Source organism: Geotrypetes seraphini, chromosome 2 (genome assembly GCF_902459505.1).
Source record: "Geotrypetes seraphini chromosome 2, aGeoSer1.1, whole genome shotgun sequence".
NCBI classification, from domain to species: Eukaryota; Metazoa; Chordata; class Amphibia; order Gymnophiona; family Dermophiidae; genus Geotrypetes; species Geotrypetes seraphini.
Genome location: NC_047085.1, coordinates 385,734,421 through 385,750,342, shown reverse-complemented (window position 1 = coordinate 385,750,342; position 15,922 = coordinate 385,734,421). Strand labels below are relative to the sequence as shown.

Sequence of the window (15,922 nt, the reverse complement as noted above, 5' to 3'; positions counted from 1 at the left end):
ACGGAGGAAAGCTACAGAAGCTGCCATTGCTCTGACTCTATGGGCCGTGACAGAACCTTCCAGTGTCAGTCCGGTCTGAGCATAACAGAATGAAATGCACGCTGCCAGCCAATTAGACAACGTACGTTTAGAAACGGGACGTCCCATTTTATTTGGATCAAAGGACAGAAAAAGTTGAGGAACTGATCTGTGGGGTTTCGTACGCTCTAGATAGTAAGCCAGAGCCCTTTTACAATCCAAAGTATGTAAAGCTTGTTCTCCAGAATGAGAATGAGGTTTTGGAAAGAAAACAGGTAGAACAATGGATTGGTTGAGATGGAATTCAGAAACAACCTTAGGGAGAAACTTTGGATGTGTACGCAAAACCACCTTGTCATGGTGAAAAACCGTAAAAGGTGGATCTGCGACCAGTGCATGAAGCTCACTGACCCTCCTGGCAGAGGTAAGAGCAATAAGGAAAAGTACTTTCCAAGTGAGAAACTTGAAAGGAGAGGTAGCCAAAGGTTCAAATGGAGGCTTCATTAAGGCGGAAAGAACCACATTGAGATCCCAGATAACAGGAGGGGCTTTAAGAGGTGGTTTCACATTGAAAAGCCCTCGCATGAACCTGGATACCAGGGGATGAGCTGAGAGAAGTTTTCCATGGACTGGCTCATGAAAAGCTGCAATGGCACTGAGGTGGACTCTGATGGAAGAGGACTTAAGGCCAGAGTCAGACAAAGAAAGCAAATAATCCAACAATGTCTCCACTGCCAGAGAAGTTGGATCAAGATGATGAAGAAGACACCAGGAGGAAAATCTCGTCCACTTCTGATGGTAACATTGCAGAGTGGTTGGTTTCCTGGAGGCATTGAGAATGGAACGAACAGGCTGAGATAAAAGAGTATCATGAGATGTCAGCCCGAGAGATACCAAGCTGTCAGGTGCAGAGACTGGAGGTTGGGATGTAGAAGGGTTTCCTGCTGTTGCGTAAGCAGAGAAGGAAACAGAGGAAGAAGAAAAGTTTCCCTGGAACTGAGTTGAAGTAGAAGGGAGAACCAATGTTGCCTGGGCCACCTCGGAGCAATCAGAATCATTGTGGCTCTTTCCCTCTTGAGCTTGAATAAGGTTCTCAACATTAGAGGCAGCGGAGGGAAGGCGTACAGGAACAGATTCGACCAGTCTAGGAGAAAAGCATCCGCTGCCAGACGGTGAGGAGAATAAAGTCTGGAGCAGAAGAGGGGCAGCTGGTGATTGTGAGGAGCTGCAAAGAGGTCTATCTGAGGAGTGCCCCATTGAGTGAAGATAGACTGCAGAGTTACAGGATCGAGTGTCCACTCGTGAGGCTGGAGAATTCTGCTGAGTTTGTCCGCTAAAGAATTCTGTGCTCCTTGAATGTAGATAGCTTTCAGGAAGAGATGGTGATCTATGGCCCAATTCCAGATCTTTTGGGCTTCTTGGCATAAAAGGCGAGAGCCTGTCCCACCCTGTTTGTTGATGTAGTACATCGCAACCTGATTGTCTGTGCATAACAGAAGGACCTGAGGAAAGAGAAGATGTTGGAAGGCCTTGAGGGCATAAAACATCGCTCTGAGTTCCAGGAAATTGATTTGATGCTTCTTTTCCTGGGCTGACCAAAGACCTTGAGTCTGGAACTCGTTCAAGTGCGCTCCCCATGCATACAGAGAGGCGTCGGTGGTGATGACTAGTTGGTGAGGAGGCTGATGGAACAGAAGACCTCTGGATAGATTTGAGGATACCAACCACCATTGAAGAGACTGACGAAGAGATGATGTCACAGATATGTGTCGTGAGCAAGGATCCGTCGCTTGGGACCACTGAGTAGCAAGGGTCCATTGAGGAGTGCGCAGGTGAAGACGTGCGAGGGGCGTGACATGAACTGTAGATGCCATGTGCCCCAAGAGTACCATCATTTGCCTGGCTGAGATGGAAGGCAGTGAAAGTACCTGCTGACATAGAGACTGAAGGGTCTGAAGACGATTGGATGGTAGGAAAGCTCTCATGAGGAGTGTATCCAGGATCGCTCCAATGAATTGAAGTCTTTGAGTAGGGATGAGATGAGATTTGGGTAGATTGATCTCGAACCCCAGAATTCGTAGAAACTGGATGGTTTGGTTGGTGGCCAGGAGAACTGCTTGAGCGGATGTGGCTTTGATCAACCAGTCGTCCAGGTAAGGAAATACATGAAGGTGGTGAGAGCGTAAAAATGCCGCTACCACAATGAGACACTTGGTGAATACCCTTGGAGATGAGGCTAGACCGAAGGGCAGCACCTTGTATTGGTAATGACAATGATTGATCATGAATCGGAGATATGGTCTTGAGGTTACATTGATCGGTATGTGAGTGTAAGCCTCTTTGAGATCGAGGGAGCATAGCCAGTCGTTTTGATTTAGAAGAGGATAAAGGATGGCTAAAGAAAGCATTTTGAATTTTTCTTTTACCAGATGTTTGTTGAGATCGCGAAGATCTAAAATTGGTCTGAGATCTCCTGTTTTTTTGGGGACTAGAAAATAACGGGAGTAGAATCCCTGCCCTCTTTGATCTAGAGGAACTTCTTCTATAGCGTTCAGAAGGAGTAGGGATTGGACTTCCTGAATAAGGAGGGCAGATTGAGGACTGTGTAAAGCAGACTCTTTTGGCAGGCTTTGAGGTGGAAGAGTCTGAAAGTTGAGAGAGTAGCCGTGGTGGATGATGTTGAGGACCCATTGGTCCGAAGTGATTACTTCCCACCGGCTGAGGAACAGAGAAAGTCGACCTCCTATGGGCTGAGGCAGGAGAGTAGGAATAGGGATACTGGCTATACTGTGGAGAATGAAGTCAAAAGGGCTGTGACTTCTGCTGAGGAGGTTGTTTCACAGATTGTTGCTGCTGCTGCTGTCTGGGAGGCTGACGTTGTTGTTGCCTCTGACGCCTGGGTTGCTGAGCAGTGGCAGGTAATGGACGAGCTGTGAAGCGGCGTTGATAGGCCGACTGCTGTCTATATGGTTTTGGCGGAGGAGGCTTCTTTTTATTTTTAAGCAGGGTATCCCAGCGCGTCTCATGAGCAGAGAGCTTTTGTGTGGTTGAGTCCATGGAATCCCCAAAGAGCTCATCCCCTAGGCACGGGGCGTTGGCTAACCGATCTTGATGGTTAACATCAAGCTCGGATACCCGAAGCCAGGCCAAACGGCGCATAGCCACCGACATTGCTGTCGCTCTGGATGTAAGTTCAAAGGTGTCATATATGGATCTAACCATAAACTTACGTAGTTGGAAAAGAGACGACAAGCAGGTATGAAAAGGTTGATGCTTTCGTGAAGGAAGATACTTTTCGAAAGAAGCCATGGTGGTAAGGAGATGCTTTAAATAAAAAGAGAAATGAAAAGCATAATTACTAGCCCTATTTGCTAACATAGCATTTTGGTAGAGTCTCTTACCAAATTTATCCATGGCCCTTCCTTCTCTGCCAGGAGGGACAGATGCATATACACTGGCTCCTGAAGTCTTTTTAAGGGTGGATTCGACAAATAAGGATTCGTGTGGAAGTTGAGGTTTGTCGAATCCAGGAATGGGAATTACTTTATATAGAGAATCCAGTTTACGTGGGGCCCCTGGGACAGTTAAAGGAGTCTCTAAATTCTTATAGAAAGTTTCCCTCAAGATGTCATGAAGGGGAAGTTTCAAAAATTCCTTTGGAGGCTGGTCAAAATCAAGGGCATCCAAAAAAGCTTTAGACTTTTTGGATTCAGCCTCCAAAGGAATGGACAAGGATTCACACATCTCTTTCAAAAAACAGGAGAAAGAGGAAGTGACCTGTTTGGAGGATGGGTCAGGGACAGCCGAATCCTCCTCCTCTGAGGAACATTCGCCTTCAGAAAGAAAGGGTTCCTCTGAGTCTCCCCACAGATCAGGGTCTCTGACATGGGAAGAATGATCCCGAGACTCAGGTGTCGACGTTTGTAAGTGTCGGGTCTTGCGCACCGACTTACCCGACCTCATCGATACCGAGTCAGGAGATGTTATCGGTCGCACCGGTGCCGAAGTCTGTACCGATTGATGGTGAGCTCTCGGCTCCGGTGCAAGGACTGGCATCGATACCGATGAGGTTAGGTGATGCGGTACCGAAACAGTGGAAGCGGGTAACACGGGTTCCACAATCGGTATCGATACGGGTTGTTCCATAACCGGTACCGATAGCTCGGTGCGGGCCGGCACCGGAAGGTTCGGTGTCATGATAGCAGGAAGGAGCCGTTCTAATTGCTCCTTAAGCTGCGCCTGAAGGATGGCCGTAATACGGTCATCAAGGGATGGCACCGGTACCGCTTTTTTCTTCTGCGGTACCTGCGGTGCCGCTCAACGCCCCAGAGATGAGGAGCCCGATGTCGAGGGACTCACCTCTATAGGGGCGGAGCGCTTCCGCTGGCGTCTTACAGGCGGCAGGATTGGACTCACTGCACTCGAGGCTGGAAGACGTTCCAGCGGGGAAGGCTTCTTAGCCGGCTTACCTGACTGTTGAGACGCCGGTGTGGAATCACGCGGCGTCGAAGACGAGGGTGCCGACTGAATCGGTGCCGAAGCCGGAGTCGAAGGAACGGGGTCGGACATCTCGGCACCGAATAGTAATCGCTGCTGTATTTGGCGATTTTTTAATGTCCGTTTTTTGAGAGTAGCACAGCGGGTGCAAGAAGAGGCCTGATGCTCAGGACCCAAACACTGTAAGCACCAGTTGTGTGGGTCCGTGAGAGATATAGGCCTAGCACACCGCTGGCACTTTTTAAAACCCGGTTGAGGGGGCATGAAAGGAAAAACGGCTTCCGCCAAATCGAAGGCCGAGGCTTCGATGGTGGCAGAAGGCCCCGCCGGGGAAAATCAAATTAAGAAAAAGAAAAGAAAATTTTTTTTTTTTTTTTTACAAAAAAGAAAAAAAGAAACCAAATAAGGCCAATAGCCAAAAGTTTACGCGAGCGGGAAGGCAATAGAAAAAAAAGTTTCAACAGCCGTTGAAAAAAACGCGTCTTCTTAGCTCCGCGGAAACTAAGAAACTGAGGGACCGCGCGCCTCTGTCGGGCGGGAAGGCACTCGCGCGTGCGCGGTGCGGCCGAGCTAGAACTTTCTAAAAGTTCTTAGAGTGCAATCACTCTAAAATTGTCCGTACCGGGGCTCCGTCGGTGCCGTCACCCATCAGTCAAGAATATGCTGCCTGCTTGTCCTGGGATAAATGTAGATAATCCGTTGATGGCATTCAAATTATTTTTCAGAAATTCTGTTATCACAGAGTTCTTGAAATGGACAAACAGAGAAGGACAATGTATTTATAAAGATGCTTGGAAAGGTATTGATGAAGAAGAGTTCCACAGTTTCTTGAGACTCTGAATGACTATGATACTTGAACAAATTCAATTACAGCACTTACCGATAATGAAAATCAACAAATTATTTTATAAGGTTTGCATTTCTGCTTACTTATATCAAATTAAAGCAGGGCTTGAATAAATTTTGACTCGTGGTTCCTCGAATTATATCCACTATAATCATATACATACATTTAAAAGTCATATTAATAACAAAACCGCTAATAAAATATGGGATCAAAATGACCCCAGTGGGACTCAGTGGTTGTAAAAATTTCTGGAATGCAGAGTGTTTGGCGCAACTGTGGGCACAGCTATCTTACTCCCTGGTATCTCCGCAGAGAGGCAAGAAGACAGACCCTGGTCCCTTGGAGCAGGGATCCCTGTGACTGGCACCGAGGCTGGTGGAAGGGAAACAGGCAAAGACTTTTTAACTAAGTCTTCCAGATTAAGCATATTCACAAATTCCGGTGGAAAACCCTCCTCCATGCACAGATTGGGAAAGGTTGGAAGATATATGAGGTTTATCGATGGAGCTGCGCTTGCACTTCACCAAAATACCACCGGTGCACTCCCCAGGGCCCCCTGATGCCAATTTGAGGAAGTCAGGCATAAGGCACTTGAAGATCCTCCCCAGAGGTTGAAGACACCACATTCGAGCAAATCTCACCCCCCTCACGGGCTGCAGAACACGTGGAACAAGGCTGTGCAACCTGACAGTCATCCACTGCAAAAGAGGTGTGAATCCATCCCATCCTGCCCTGGTGACGTCATCTATATGGTTTTCTTTTAAAAATGAAGCTGGCAAGTATGAAAAATAACTTTAAAATCAAATCTGGAAAAATCCAAAATAGCCACTGAGGCCCTGTTTGACTAAAAATAGCCTTGGAAAACCACAGAGAACCCTAAAAAACAGATATTTTAGGGGTGGGGTGGGCATGCATAGAAACCACCTAAAACCAATTTTAAAAGATCCCTCCCCCCAAAAAAAATCTCTGATTCAAGATGTTAAGCTTGTTTTCACATAACCATGTGCTGACAGGAAACTGCAACTTTTACTCACTGTGCTGAGAGAAACTGCTGGCAGAGCTGAACACAGCTTACAGGGAGATCCTTTGCCTCAGTGAACTGGAAATTTGGATTTCAAGTCTTCTGACTGCCCCATCGGCCTGACCACCACGGCCAGAGACCTCCGCCACCCATGGATATGTCATGCAAATGCTTGTTGGAGGAATACAATCTGGCTCTGATCCTGATCACACCTTCACAGAACCGCTCAGCCTGCGCTCCATCCAACTAAAGGACGAACCTGGGGGTGAGCTAGCTCCCAAGGGAACAGTCTCAGAGAACCCAATCTGATGTGTAGGCTATCCAGGAGGCTTACTGCTGAGCAGGGAACCTCCCAGAAGCAGACAATCTTCAACAGTCTGCGATCTCCCGCAGTCAAGGATGTCTCCACTGCTTGAGGGTGTAAACTGCAACCAAAAATTACGAAATAAACCATGAGCAGAAAAGACAAGCAGGAAAGAAGACTGCAGTGGACAGAAACATGCTTGGTGATGAGGTAAGAGAGGGAGGGGGTAAAAGCCTCTGAAGTTCTGAGGGTTCCTACAGATACCTGGCCGGAGGAGGGAAATAACCCACTGGTTCGGAAATAAAGTGGGATTGTATAAGAAAGGTATGTTGCACAAATGTATTCTCAGAGCTGGATGAGGTCCATTGTTCAAAGACAAAAATTCAGTTAACTAGACAGCAGCTGGACTGGTCATTTACTGGTATGACAGGAGAGCAGCAAAGCAGTGCAGCATGGGGTATTCCAGCTCAGGTAGATGCTGTAGCCCTTGTGGTGTCTCATCCACTTTGACAGGAAGCCTGTGCCAGATGGATGTGAAATATAGCAGGCCTTGTTTTGCTGCTGTCTTGTGCAGAGACAGAGTGGCAGCAGTAGCAGCTTCAGAGGTGGTAAGGGAAAAAAGGTGGGCCATACTGAACACCTTGGATGAGAGCAGACAAAGGAATGGGAGGTGGTGGACACAGGGAGAAGGAAGGGGAACTGAAATGCTAGATACCTTGGCGAAAGGAGGGACAGGTATGGGGCACAGGGAAGGGGAGCTGAAATGCTAGATACCTTGGCAAAGGAAGGGAGGGACAGACAGGGGGCATAGGGAAGGGAGATGCTGGCCTATGGAGGGCAGAGGTAGGGACTTGGGCCAATCTAGCTAGTAGAGGGGTGTACAGTAGAAGGCTCGCCTGGAGCATCAGAAAACATTGGTTGGCCCTAGCTGGTTCATGAAAAGTTAAGCAAAATATAACCCTCTCACTCTTAAAAACTTCTGCTCTGTGTTACCAGAAGAAAATCCTGGAGAAGGACCTAGATTGTTTGGCAAAGTTATGTGGGAAAATGGAGTAGATTCTGCGCCGTTCAGAGGAAAGTGTTTATAAACAACTTGAAAAACTGAAGATGGACAAAGCGATGGGACCGGACGGGATCCATCTCAGGATACTGAGGGAGCTCAGAGAGGTTCTGGCGGGTCTATTAAAGACTTGTTCAACAAATCTCTGGAGACGGGAATGGTTCCTGGGGATTGGAGGAGAGCGGATGTGGTTCCTATTCACAAAAGTGGTCACAGGCATGAAGACTATAGACTATAGACCGCTAAGCCTCACTTCGGTTGTTGTAAAAATAATGGAAGTGTTGCTGAATGAAAGGATAGTGAACTTCCTAGAATCTAATGAGTTACAGGATCCGAGGCAACATGGCTTTACTAAAGGTAAATCTTGCCAAATGAACCTTATTGAATTTTTTGATTGGGTGACCAGAGAGCTGGATCGAGGTCATATGCTAGATGTAATTTACTTAGATTTCAGCAAAGCCTTTGATTCAGTTCCTCATAGGAGGCTCTTGAACAAACTTGAAGGGCTGAAGTTAGAAACCAAAGTGGAGAACTGGATTAGAAACTGGTTGATAGACAGACGCCAGAGGGTGGTGGTTAATGGAAGTCGCTCGGAGGAAGGAGAGGTGAGTAGGGCATCCTTCAGGGTTCGGTGCTGGGGCCGATCCTGTTCAATATGTTTGTGAGTGACATTGCTGAAGAGTTAGAAGGAAAGGTTTGCCTTTTTGCTGATAATACAAAGATTCGTAAGAGTAGACACCGAGGAGGGAGTGGAAAACATGAAAAAGGATCTACAAAAGTTAGAGGAATGGTCTAATATCTGGCAACTAAAATTTAATGCAAAGAAATGCAGAGTAATGCATTTGGGGATTAATAATCTGAAGGAGCTGCTTATGCTGGGAGGTGAAAGGCTGATATGCATGGATGGGGAGAGGGACCTTGGGGGTGATAGTGTCCGTAGATCTAAAGGCGAAAAAACAGTGCGACAAGGCGGTGGCTGCTGCCAGAAGGATGCTGGGCTGTATAAAGAGAGGTGTAACCAGTAGAAGAATGAAGGTGTTGATGCCCCTGTGCAGGTTGTTGGTGAGACTCCACTTGGAGTATTGTGTTCAGTTTTAGAGACCGTATCTGGCGAAGGACACAAAAAGTCTTGAAGCGGTCCAGAGGAGGGCGATGAAAATGATAGGAGGTTTGTGCCAAAAGATTTATGAGGAAAGACTGGAAGCCCTGAATATGTATATCTTAGAGGAAAGGAGGGACAGGGGAGATATCATTCAGACATTCAAATACTTGAAAGGTATTAACGTATAACAAAATATTTTTCAGAGAAAGGAAAATGGTAAAACCAGAGGACATAATTTGAGTTTGAGGGGTGGTAGACTCAAGAGCAATGTAAGAAAATTCTTCTTTACGGAGAGGGTGGTGGATGCCTGAAATGCGCTCCCGAGAGAGGTGGTGGAGATGAAAACGGTGACAGAGTTAAAAAAGCGTGGAATGAACATAGAGGATATAGAATCAGAAAATAATAGTAAATATTGAAGAACTAAGACAAGTAATGCGCAGACTTGCACGGCCTGTGTCTGTATATGGCTGTTTGGTGGAGGATGGGCTGGGGAGGGCTTCAATGGCTGGGAGGGTGTAGATCAGAGGTCTCAAGTCCCTCCTTGAGGGCTACAATCCAGTCGGGTTTTCAGGATTTCGCCAATAAATATGCATGAGATCTATGTGCATTCACTGCTTTCAATGCATATTCATTGGCGAAATCCTGAAAACCCGACTGGATTGCAGCCCTCAAGAAGGGACTTTGAGATCCCTGGTGTACATGGACTGGAGTGGGCTTTGACGGAGGCTTCAGTAGTTGGAATCTAAGAACAGAGCTTTGGATTCTTGCTCAGAAATAGCTAAGAAGAAGAAGAAAAAAACAACAAATTTTTAGATTGAATCAGGTTGGACAGACTAGATGGACCATTCAGGTCTTTATCTGCCGTCATCTACAATGTTCAACAAAAATATAAAACCCATTACTAATGTCCCTACTGGATTTTGCACTGGCATGGTATAGGTAGAAGAGAAATTTTTTTTTTACCTTTAAATATCCATTCGATGAATCCTTTAAGATAAAACTAAAGCCTACAAAAAAAGGTTCCTTGTGGTTGATTTATGTGACTATAAAGCATCAAACCTGCCCTACTCTAATTTCAGACCTTCTATAGTGCAGACTTTATACTAGTACTCATTCGAGTTTCAATTTGTTTTATAAGAGCACAATATCAGCCAAAAGACAATCTGAGGCAGGCTGGTCTGTATGCTTTGACAATAAGGTTTTTTGCTTTACTTCAACAAGAGTCAATTATTCTTTCACAAAATTTAAGCTTACTTTATGAAATGGTATTAATGACTTTTCATATTTCATGGGCTACAGAGATAATCAGATTGAAAAAAATGCAGCAAGAATGTATAATTTTATTTACCAACTGCATTAGTTTGCCCATTTTCTGCAGCCATCATTAGTGGTGTCTTTCCAAAAGAATCAACAGCATTCACTTGGGCATTATGGCTGAGAAGAAGTTGTAAACATTCCACATGATCTGTGAATGCTGCAGCATGGAGAGGTGTCCTGAAAAGTATCAAATTTACCAATCACTCAAAATATACTAGTCAAAATATACTAGTTTAATAACACATCTTTTCAGTAGATGCCCAAAGCATGGCAGTAGATTAATCCCCCCAAACAAAACATGATCAGAAATAAATATAATAAAAACCTAAAAGCTGATATCATCAATATATCATGAACATAAAAATAACTGGGGAGGAAGGGTGATATTCAAATTGATTTAACCAGCCAGAAACAGTTCCTGCCCAATTTAATCATTTTTCTAGGGTTAACTCATTATTGATAGCTCAGCACTTAACTGGCCAAGGTAACTGCATAAAAAGGACAGCATAAGTCAGTCTTATCTGTGCAGTTCATCATGGTTGGTTAAATGTTAAATATTACACTCAACTAACTATCAAATGCATCCTTAAAAAGAAAGCTTTTTAATTTGCTCTTAAATCTGTCTAAATTGCGTCCTTCCCTTAAATAAATAGGGAGGGAATTCTATGTTTGGAGGGCTGTGACAGAAAAAAATGAATTGCCACTGTGTATTAATAATTTTAAGTGAGGGAATTATTAGTAGATGTTGATAGTTTGACCTCAATAATCTTGTTGAGGTGTAGGGAATCAGTAATTTATGAACAAAAAAGCAGGAGTTTTGTATAGCAAAGATTTGAGAGTTAGCGGTTGTATGTATCTCCCTACCGGCCCTATGTTTCTAGGTTTGCCTCTCATGCTCAATGTCCCAAGTGCCAGTCCACCCCGGCAGGTTTGCTTCATATGTTTTGGTCTTGTGACCGACTTCAGACTTTTTGGTCCTTTGTTGCTCTGTACAGTGGTACCTTGGATTACGAGCATAATCCATTACAGGAGCATGCTCGTAATCCAAAATGCTCGTTTATCAAAGCGAGTTTCCTCATAGGAAATAATGGAAACTCGCTTTGATGCGTTTCCCCCCCCCCCTCAAGGCCTAGCAGAAAAGGAGGCCGATCTTCGGGCACCGGCACCAAGCACAGGATATGCCTGTGCCGGTGCCCAGATGAGGGTAAGAAGCATCGGGGGGTGGGTGGGGGGGGTGCCGGGTCATGGCGGGGGGGGTGGCCAATTGCGTCCAGGGGGGGTGCCGGATCGTGGTGGGGGGGTTCCCAATCGCGTCGGGGGGGGGGGGGGGATGCCGGATCGTGGTGGGGGGGTTCCCAATCGCGTCAGGGGGGGGGATGCTGGAACGTGGCGCCCAATCGCGTCGAGGGGGTGCTGGATGGCGTCGGGAGGGTGCCGGATCGTGGCGGGGAGGGTGCCGGATTGCGAGGGGGGGGGTGCTCGTAAATCGAGCCAAGCTCGGTTTCCGAGGCACCGATTTTGCAAATGTTTTGCTCGCCTTGCAAAACACTCGCAAACCGAGGCACCACTGTATTTACAAATTATAATGAGTAAGCCGATCCCCCTGCAGACGGATATTCTGCTTTTTTCCCAAGTTACTACATTGGGTTTGTCTAGAGGGGGTAATTTGCTGTTACACAAAGAAGCATCATTATTGGCCAGAAAATGTATCCTTGTACTGTAGTGCCAACCTGAGGTGCCTACAATCACGATGTGGAGAAATGAACTGTTTACATTATTAAAATTTGAATATTTGGATGTACGTAGGGGTGGCCCTGGTCCCTGGCGGAAATTTAAGAGAATTTGGGCCTTGGATTGGGAGGGTCTGTCCCATACAGCTAGAAGTTCTCTTCTGAACTTTTGACACTGGAGTGCAGGTGTGGGGGGCGGTGGTGGGGATTTGGGACGAGTGGGTCTTTTGGGTGGGGTGGGGGTCTAGGTCTTTGTAAAGGATTAACATGGATGGCCTTGCGTTGTCTATTGTTGAATTCTGTTTCATTGTACTGTTTGGTGTGTGAGTTTGTAATATGAAAATTTTCAATAAAAAGGAATTAAAAAAAAAAATTGAATGGGCAAGAGAGATGCCCATTTCTTCCTGCCTCAGGGACCCTCCTGACATCCGCCTCACCTTTAAACTGAATCGGCAGGAGGGATGCTCATTTTCTCCTGCCTCAGGGACCCTCCCGACAACCGCCTCACCTTTAAACTGAATTGGCAGGAGGGATGCCCATTCTCTCCTGCCTTAGGGCCCCCCTTCTGGCTGCACAACCCCCTAATCCATCCCCCCAGTACCTTTTTATAAAAGGCTCAGCAGAAAGCAGAGCTGCCTCTTAAAAATAAGAACATAAGCAGTGCCTCTGCTGGGTCAGACCAGAGGTCCATCATGCCCAGCAGCCCGCTCATGCGGCGGCCCATCAGGTCCAGGACCTGTAAAGTAATCCTCTATCTATACCCTTCTATCCCCTTTTCCTTCAGGAAATCATCCAATCCCTTGTTGAATCCCAATACTGTACTCTGTTCTATCACACCCTCTGGAAGCGAATTTCAGAACTTCCTAGCATTGGTTCTGAATCTGTCCCCTCTTAATTTTTCTGAATGCCCTCTCGTTCTTGTAGTTTTTGAAAGTTTGAAGAATCTGTCCCTCTCCACTTTCTCTATGCCCTTCATGATCTTGTAAGTCTCTATCATGTCCCCTCTAATTTTCCGCTTTTCCAGGGAAAAGAGCCCCAGTTTCTCCAATCTTTCAGCATATGAAAGGTTTTCCATATCTTTTATCAATCGTGTCGCTCTTTTCTGAACCCTCTCGAATATTGCCATATCCTTCTTAAGGTACGGCGACCAATATTGGACGCAGTACTCCAGATGTGGGCGCACCATCGCCCAATACAACGGCAGGATAACTTCTTTCGTTCTGGTTGTAATACCTTTCTTGATAATACCTCTCATTCTATTCGCCTTCTTAGAGGCCGCTGCGCACTGTGTCGATGGCTTCATTGTCTTGTCCACTATTACCCCCCAAGTCCTTTTCTAGGGTACTTTCACCCATTACCAGCCCTCCCATCGTATAGCTGTACTTCGGGTTTCGGTTTCCTACATGCAAGACTTTACATTTCTCTACATTAAACTTCATCTGCCATCTCGTTGCCCACTCTTCTAGTTTGTTTAGGTCCCTTTGTAAATCTTCACAGTCCTCTTTAGTCCCAACTCCACTAAATAGTTTTGTGTCATCTGTGAATTTTATTACTTTGCACTTAGTCCCTGTTTCTAGATCATTTATAAATACATTAAACAGCAGCGGTCCGAGTACCGACCCCTGGTGACCCTCCTCCAGTCAGAGTAGTAGCCCTTCACTCCTACCATTTGCTTCCTACTCGCCAAACCAATTTTTGATCCATCTATGTAAGTCTCCTTCCATGGATCTTCAGTTTCCATAGTAGGTGTTCATGGAGTACCTTGCCAAAGGCTTTTTGGAAATCTAAGTATACGATGTCAATGGGGTCCCCTTTGTTCATCCGTTTGTTAATTCCTTCGAAGAAGTGCAATAAGTTTGTTAGGCATGATCTTCCCTTGCAGAAGCCATGTTGGCTTGTTTTCATCAGTTTATTCCTTTCTAGATGCTCATCGATGCTGTCTTTTATCAGCGCTTCCGCCATCTTTCCCGGAACCGAAGTCAAACTTACCGGTCTGTAGTTCCCCGGGTCACCTCTCGATCCTTTTTTAAAGATAGGCGTAACATTAGCTATCCTCCAATCCTCCAGGATCACGCCTGTTTTCAGGGATAGATTACAAACCTGGTGTAGTAGTTCCGCTATTTCCTCCTTTAGTCCTTTCAATACTTTAGGGTGGATTCCGTCCGGGCCTGGACATTTGTCAGTTTTTAATCTATCTATCTGCTTATGTACATCTTCAAGATTTACCTCCATGAATGTTAATTTTTCTGCCTGATCTCCTTTGAAGATTTTTTCAGCTTCCGGCAAGTTGGATGTGTCCTCTTTTGGAAATACTGACGAAAAGAACATGTTTAGTCTATCCGCCACTTCTTTTTCCTCCTTCACCAATCCTTTCCTATCTTTCCAGCGGTCCCACCTTCTCCCTTGCCGGCTGCTTCCCTTTAACATATCTGAAGAACGGTTTGAAATTTTGCGCTTCCCTGGCTAGCTTCTCTTCATATTCTCTTTTTGCTCTTCTAACTACGAGGTGACATTCTTTTTGATGCTTCCTGTGTTCTTTCCAGTTTTCTCCTTTTTCCATTTCCGGAATGAATTTTTCTTATCTCATATCGCTTTCTTCACTTCTTCAGTTATCCATGCCAGGTCTTTTGTTCGGCTCTTTTTGCATCCTTTCCTAAATCTGGGGATATACAGATTTTGCACCTCGCTCACCGTGACCTTGAATAAAGACCAAGCTTGCTCTATAGTCTGCGATTTCTTTGAGATGTTCCTAAGTTTCTTCCTTACCATTACTCTCATTGCTTCATACACTGGGAGGGGCCTAAGACCCCGATTGGCTCAGGCAATCTGCTAGTGCCGCACAGAACTGTGCTAAGAGCACAGGGAAGCAGAACCAGAGTCAGGAAATGAGAAGATTAGAAAGAAAATCACAAGACAACAAAGCTAACATAAATGATTTTATTTTTAGTTTAACTGAAATATGTCAGGAGAACTTGCATCTGCTATCTCTATATTGCACTATACAGGGGGCGCTTTATGCAATTAATTGTGCAATTAAAAATTTTAATCAATGTATAGCCCTAGTAAAAAAGAAACAGGAAGGCACAAAAAATGTAAAAGTTTGACACACTTAGAGAAACTCTAAAACAGCTTCTTAGCTCTACAGAAAACTGAGAACTGAAGGTCCCGTGAGCTGACATTGGGCGAGAAGGCATCGACGCTTGGGCAATATGGACAGTCTCAAGACTTTTAAAGTGACAGAACACTTTTGCACTTTCTGTGCTAGGCTCCGTGGATAACCTCACCCATGTGTGAGAATATGCTGCCTGCTTGTCCTCGGATAACCTCTTGTAATATTCCCAAACTTCAACATTTTTTGAGACCTCATGGGGCTCATAATCGAAAGAGAAAAATGTTCCAAAACCAGCCTAAGTCAGCACTTGGACGAACATTGTCCAAATATGTCCAAGTGCTGATAATAAAAACCGGTTTGGGATGTATTTCTAAATGACCTAGGCCTTCATAGTGCCGTTGAACGACCAAAGCTAAACGGGGCGTTTCAGGAGGCGTGTCAAGGGCGGGATGTGGGCCGGCTTAGACTTAGTTGTACAGCATGTATAACCCCCACACACACCCCAGTGATCACCGACCCCCCCTTCAACTCCAGAAAAATCTTAATCACACCTTTAAAATTCAGCCTCCAGACCATCATCACCAGGCAGCCTGGCATAGGAAAGCCTAGTCGTCCAGCACAGAGGCGGCTTAAGTCATCTTGGGGGTAGGTTAGGGACTCATGGAGAGGAGGACCCATGCCCATAAGCCCCTGTAATGACTGCATTGATACTTAAACATGTGCACACCCCTATACACCCCCAAAACCCTTTTTTACTGGCATATAAGTGGCTCCTGCAGCCATAAGGGCTATTGGGGTGGTAGATAAGTGGGTCTAGGGGATTCTCGAGGTGGTTTGGGGGCTCACCATGACCTATAAGGGAGCTGTAGTGAGGAGAAGACATGACACTCTTTTTGTGAAGTTCATAGCAGTGC

The 15,922-nt window shown here is 45.7% G+C and overlaps 1 protein-coding gene across 4 annotated transcripts in view; it reads right to left on the bottom strand.

The window, feature by feature from the left end:
• ANKRD28 (ankyrin repeat domain 28) overlaps positions 1 to 15,922 on the bottom strand; it is a 425,075-nt gene that overhangs the window by 66,281 nt on the left and 342,872 nt on the right. For all 4 annotated transcript variants that reach the window (XM_033930721.1, XM_033930723.1, XM_033930720.1 and 1 more), the window contains one exon: positions 10,198 to 10,343. In XM_033930721.1, coding sequence (XP_033786612.1) covers positions 10,198 to 10,343 — 146 coding nt within the window. The remainder of the gene's footprint in view (positions 1 to 10,197; positions 10,344 to 15,922) is intronic.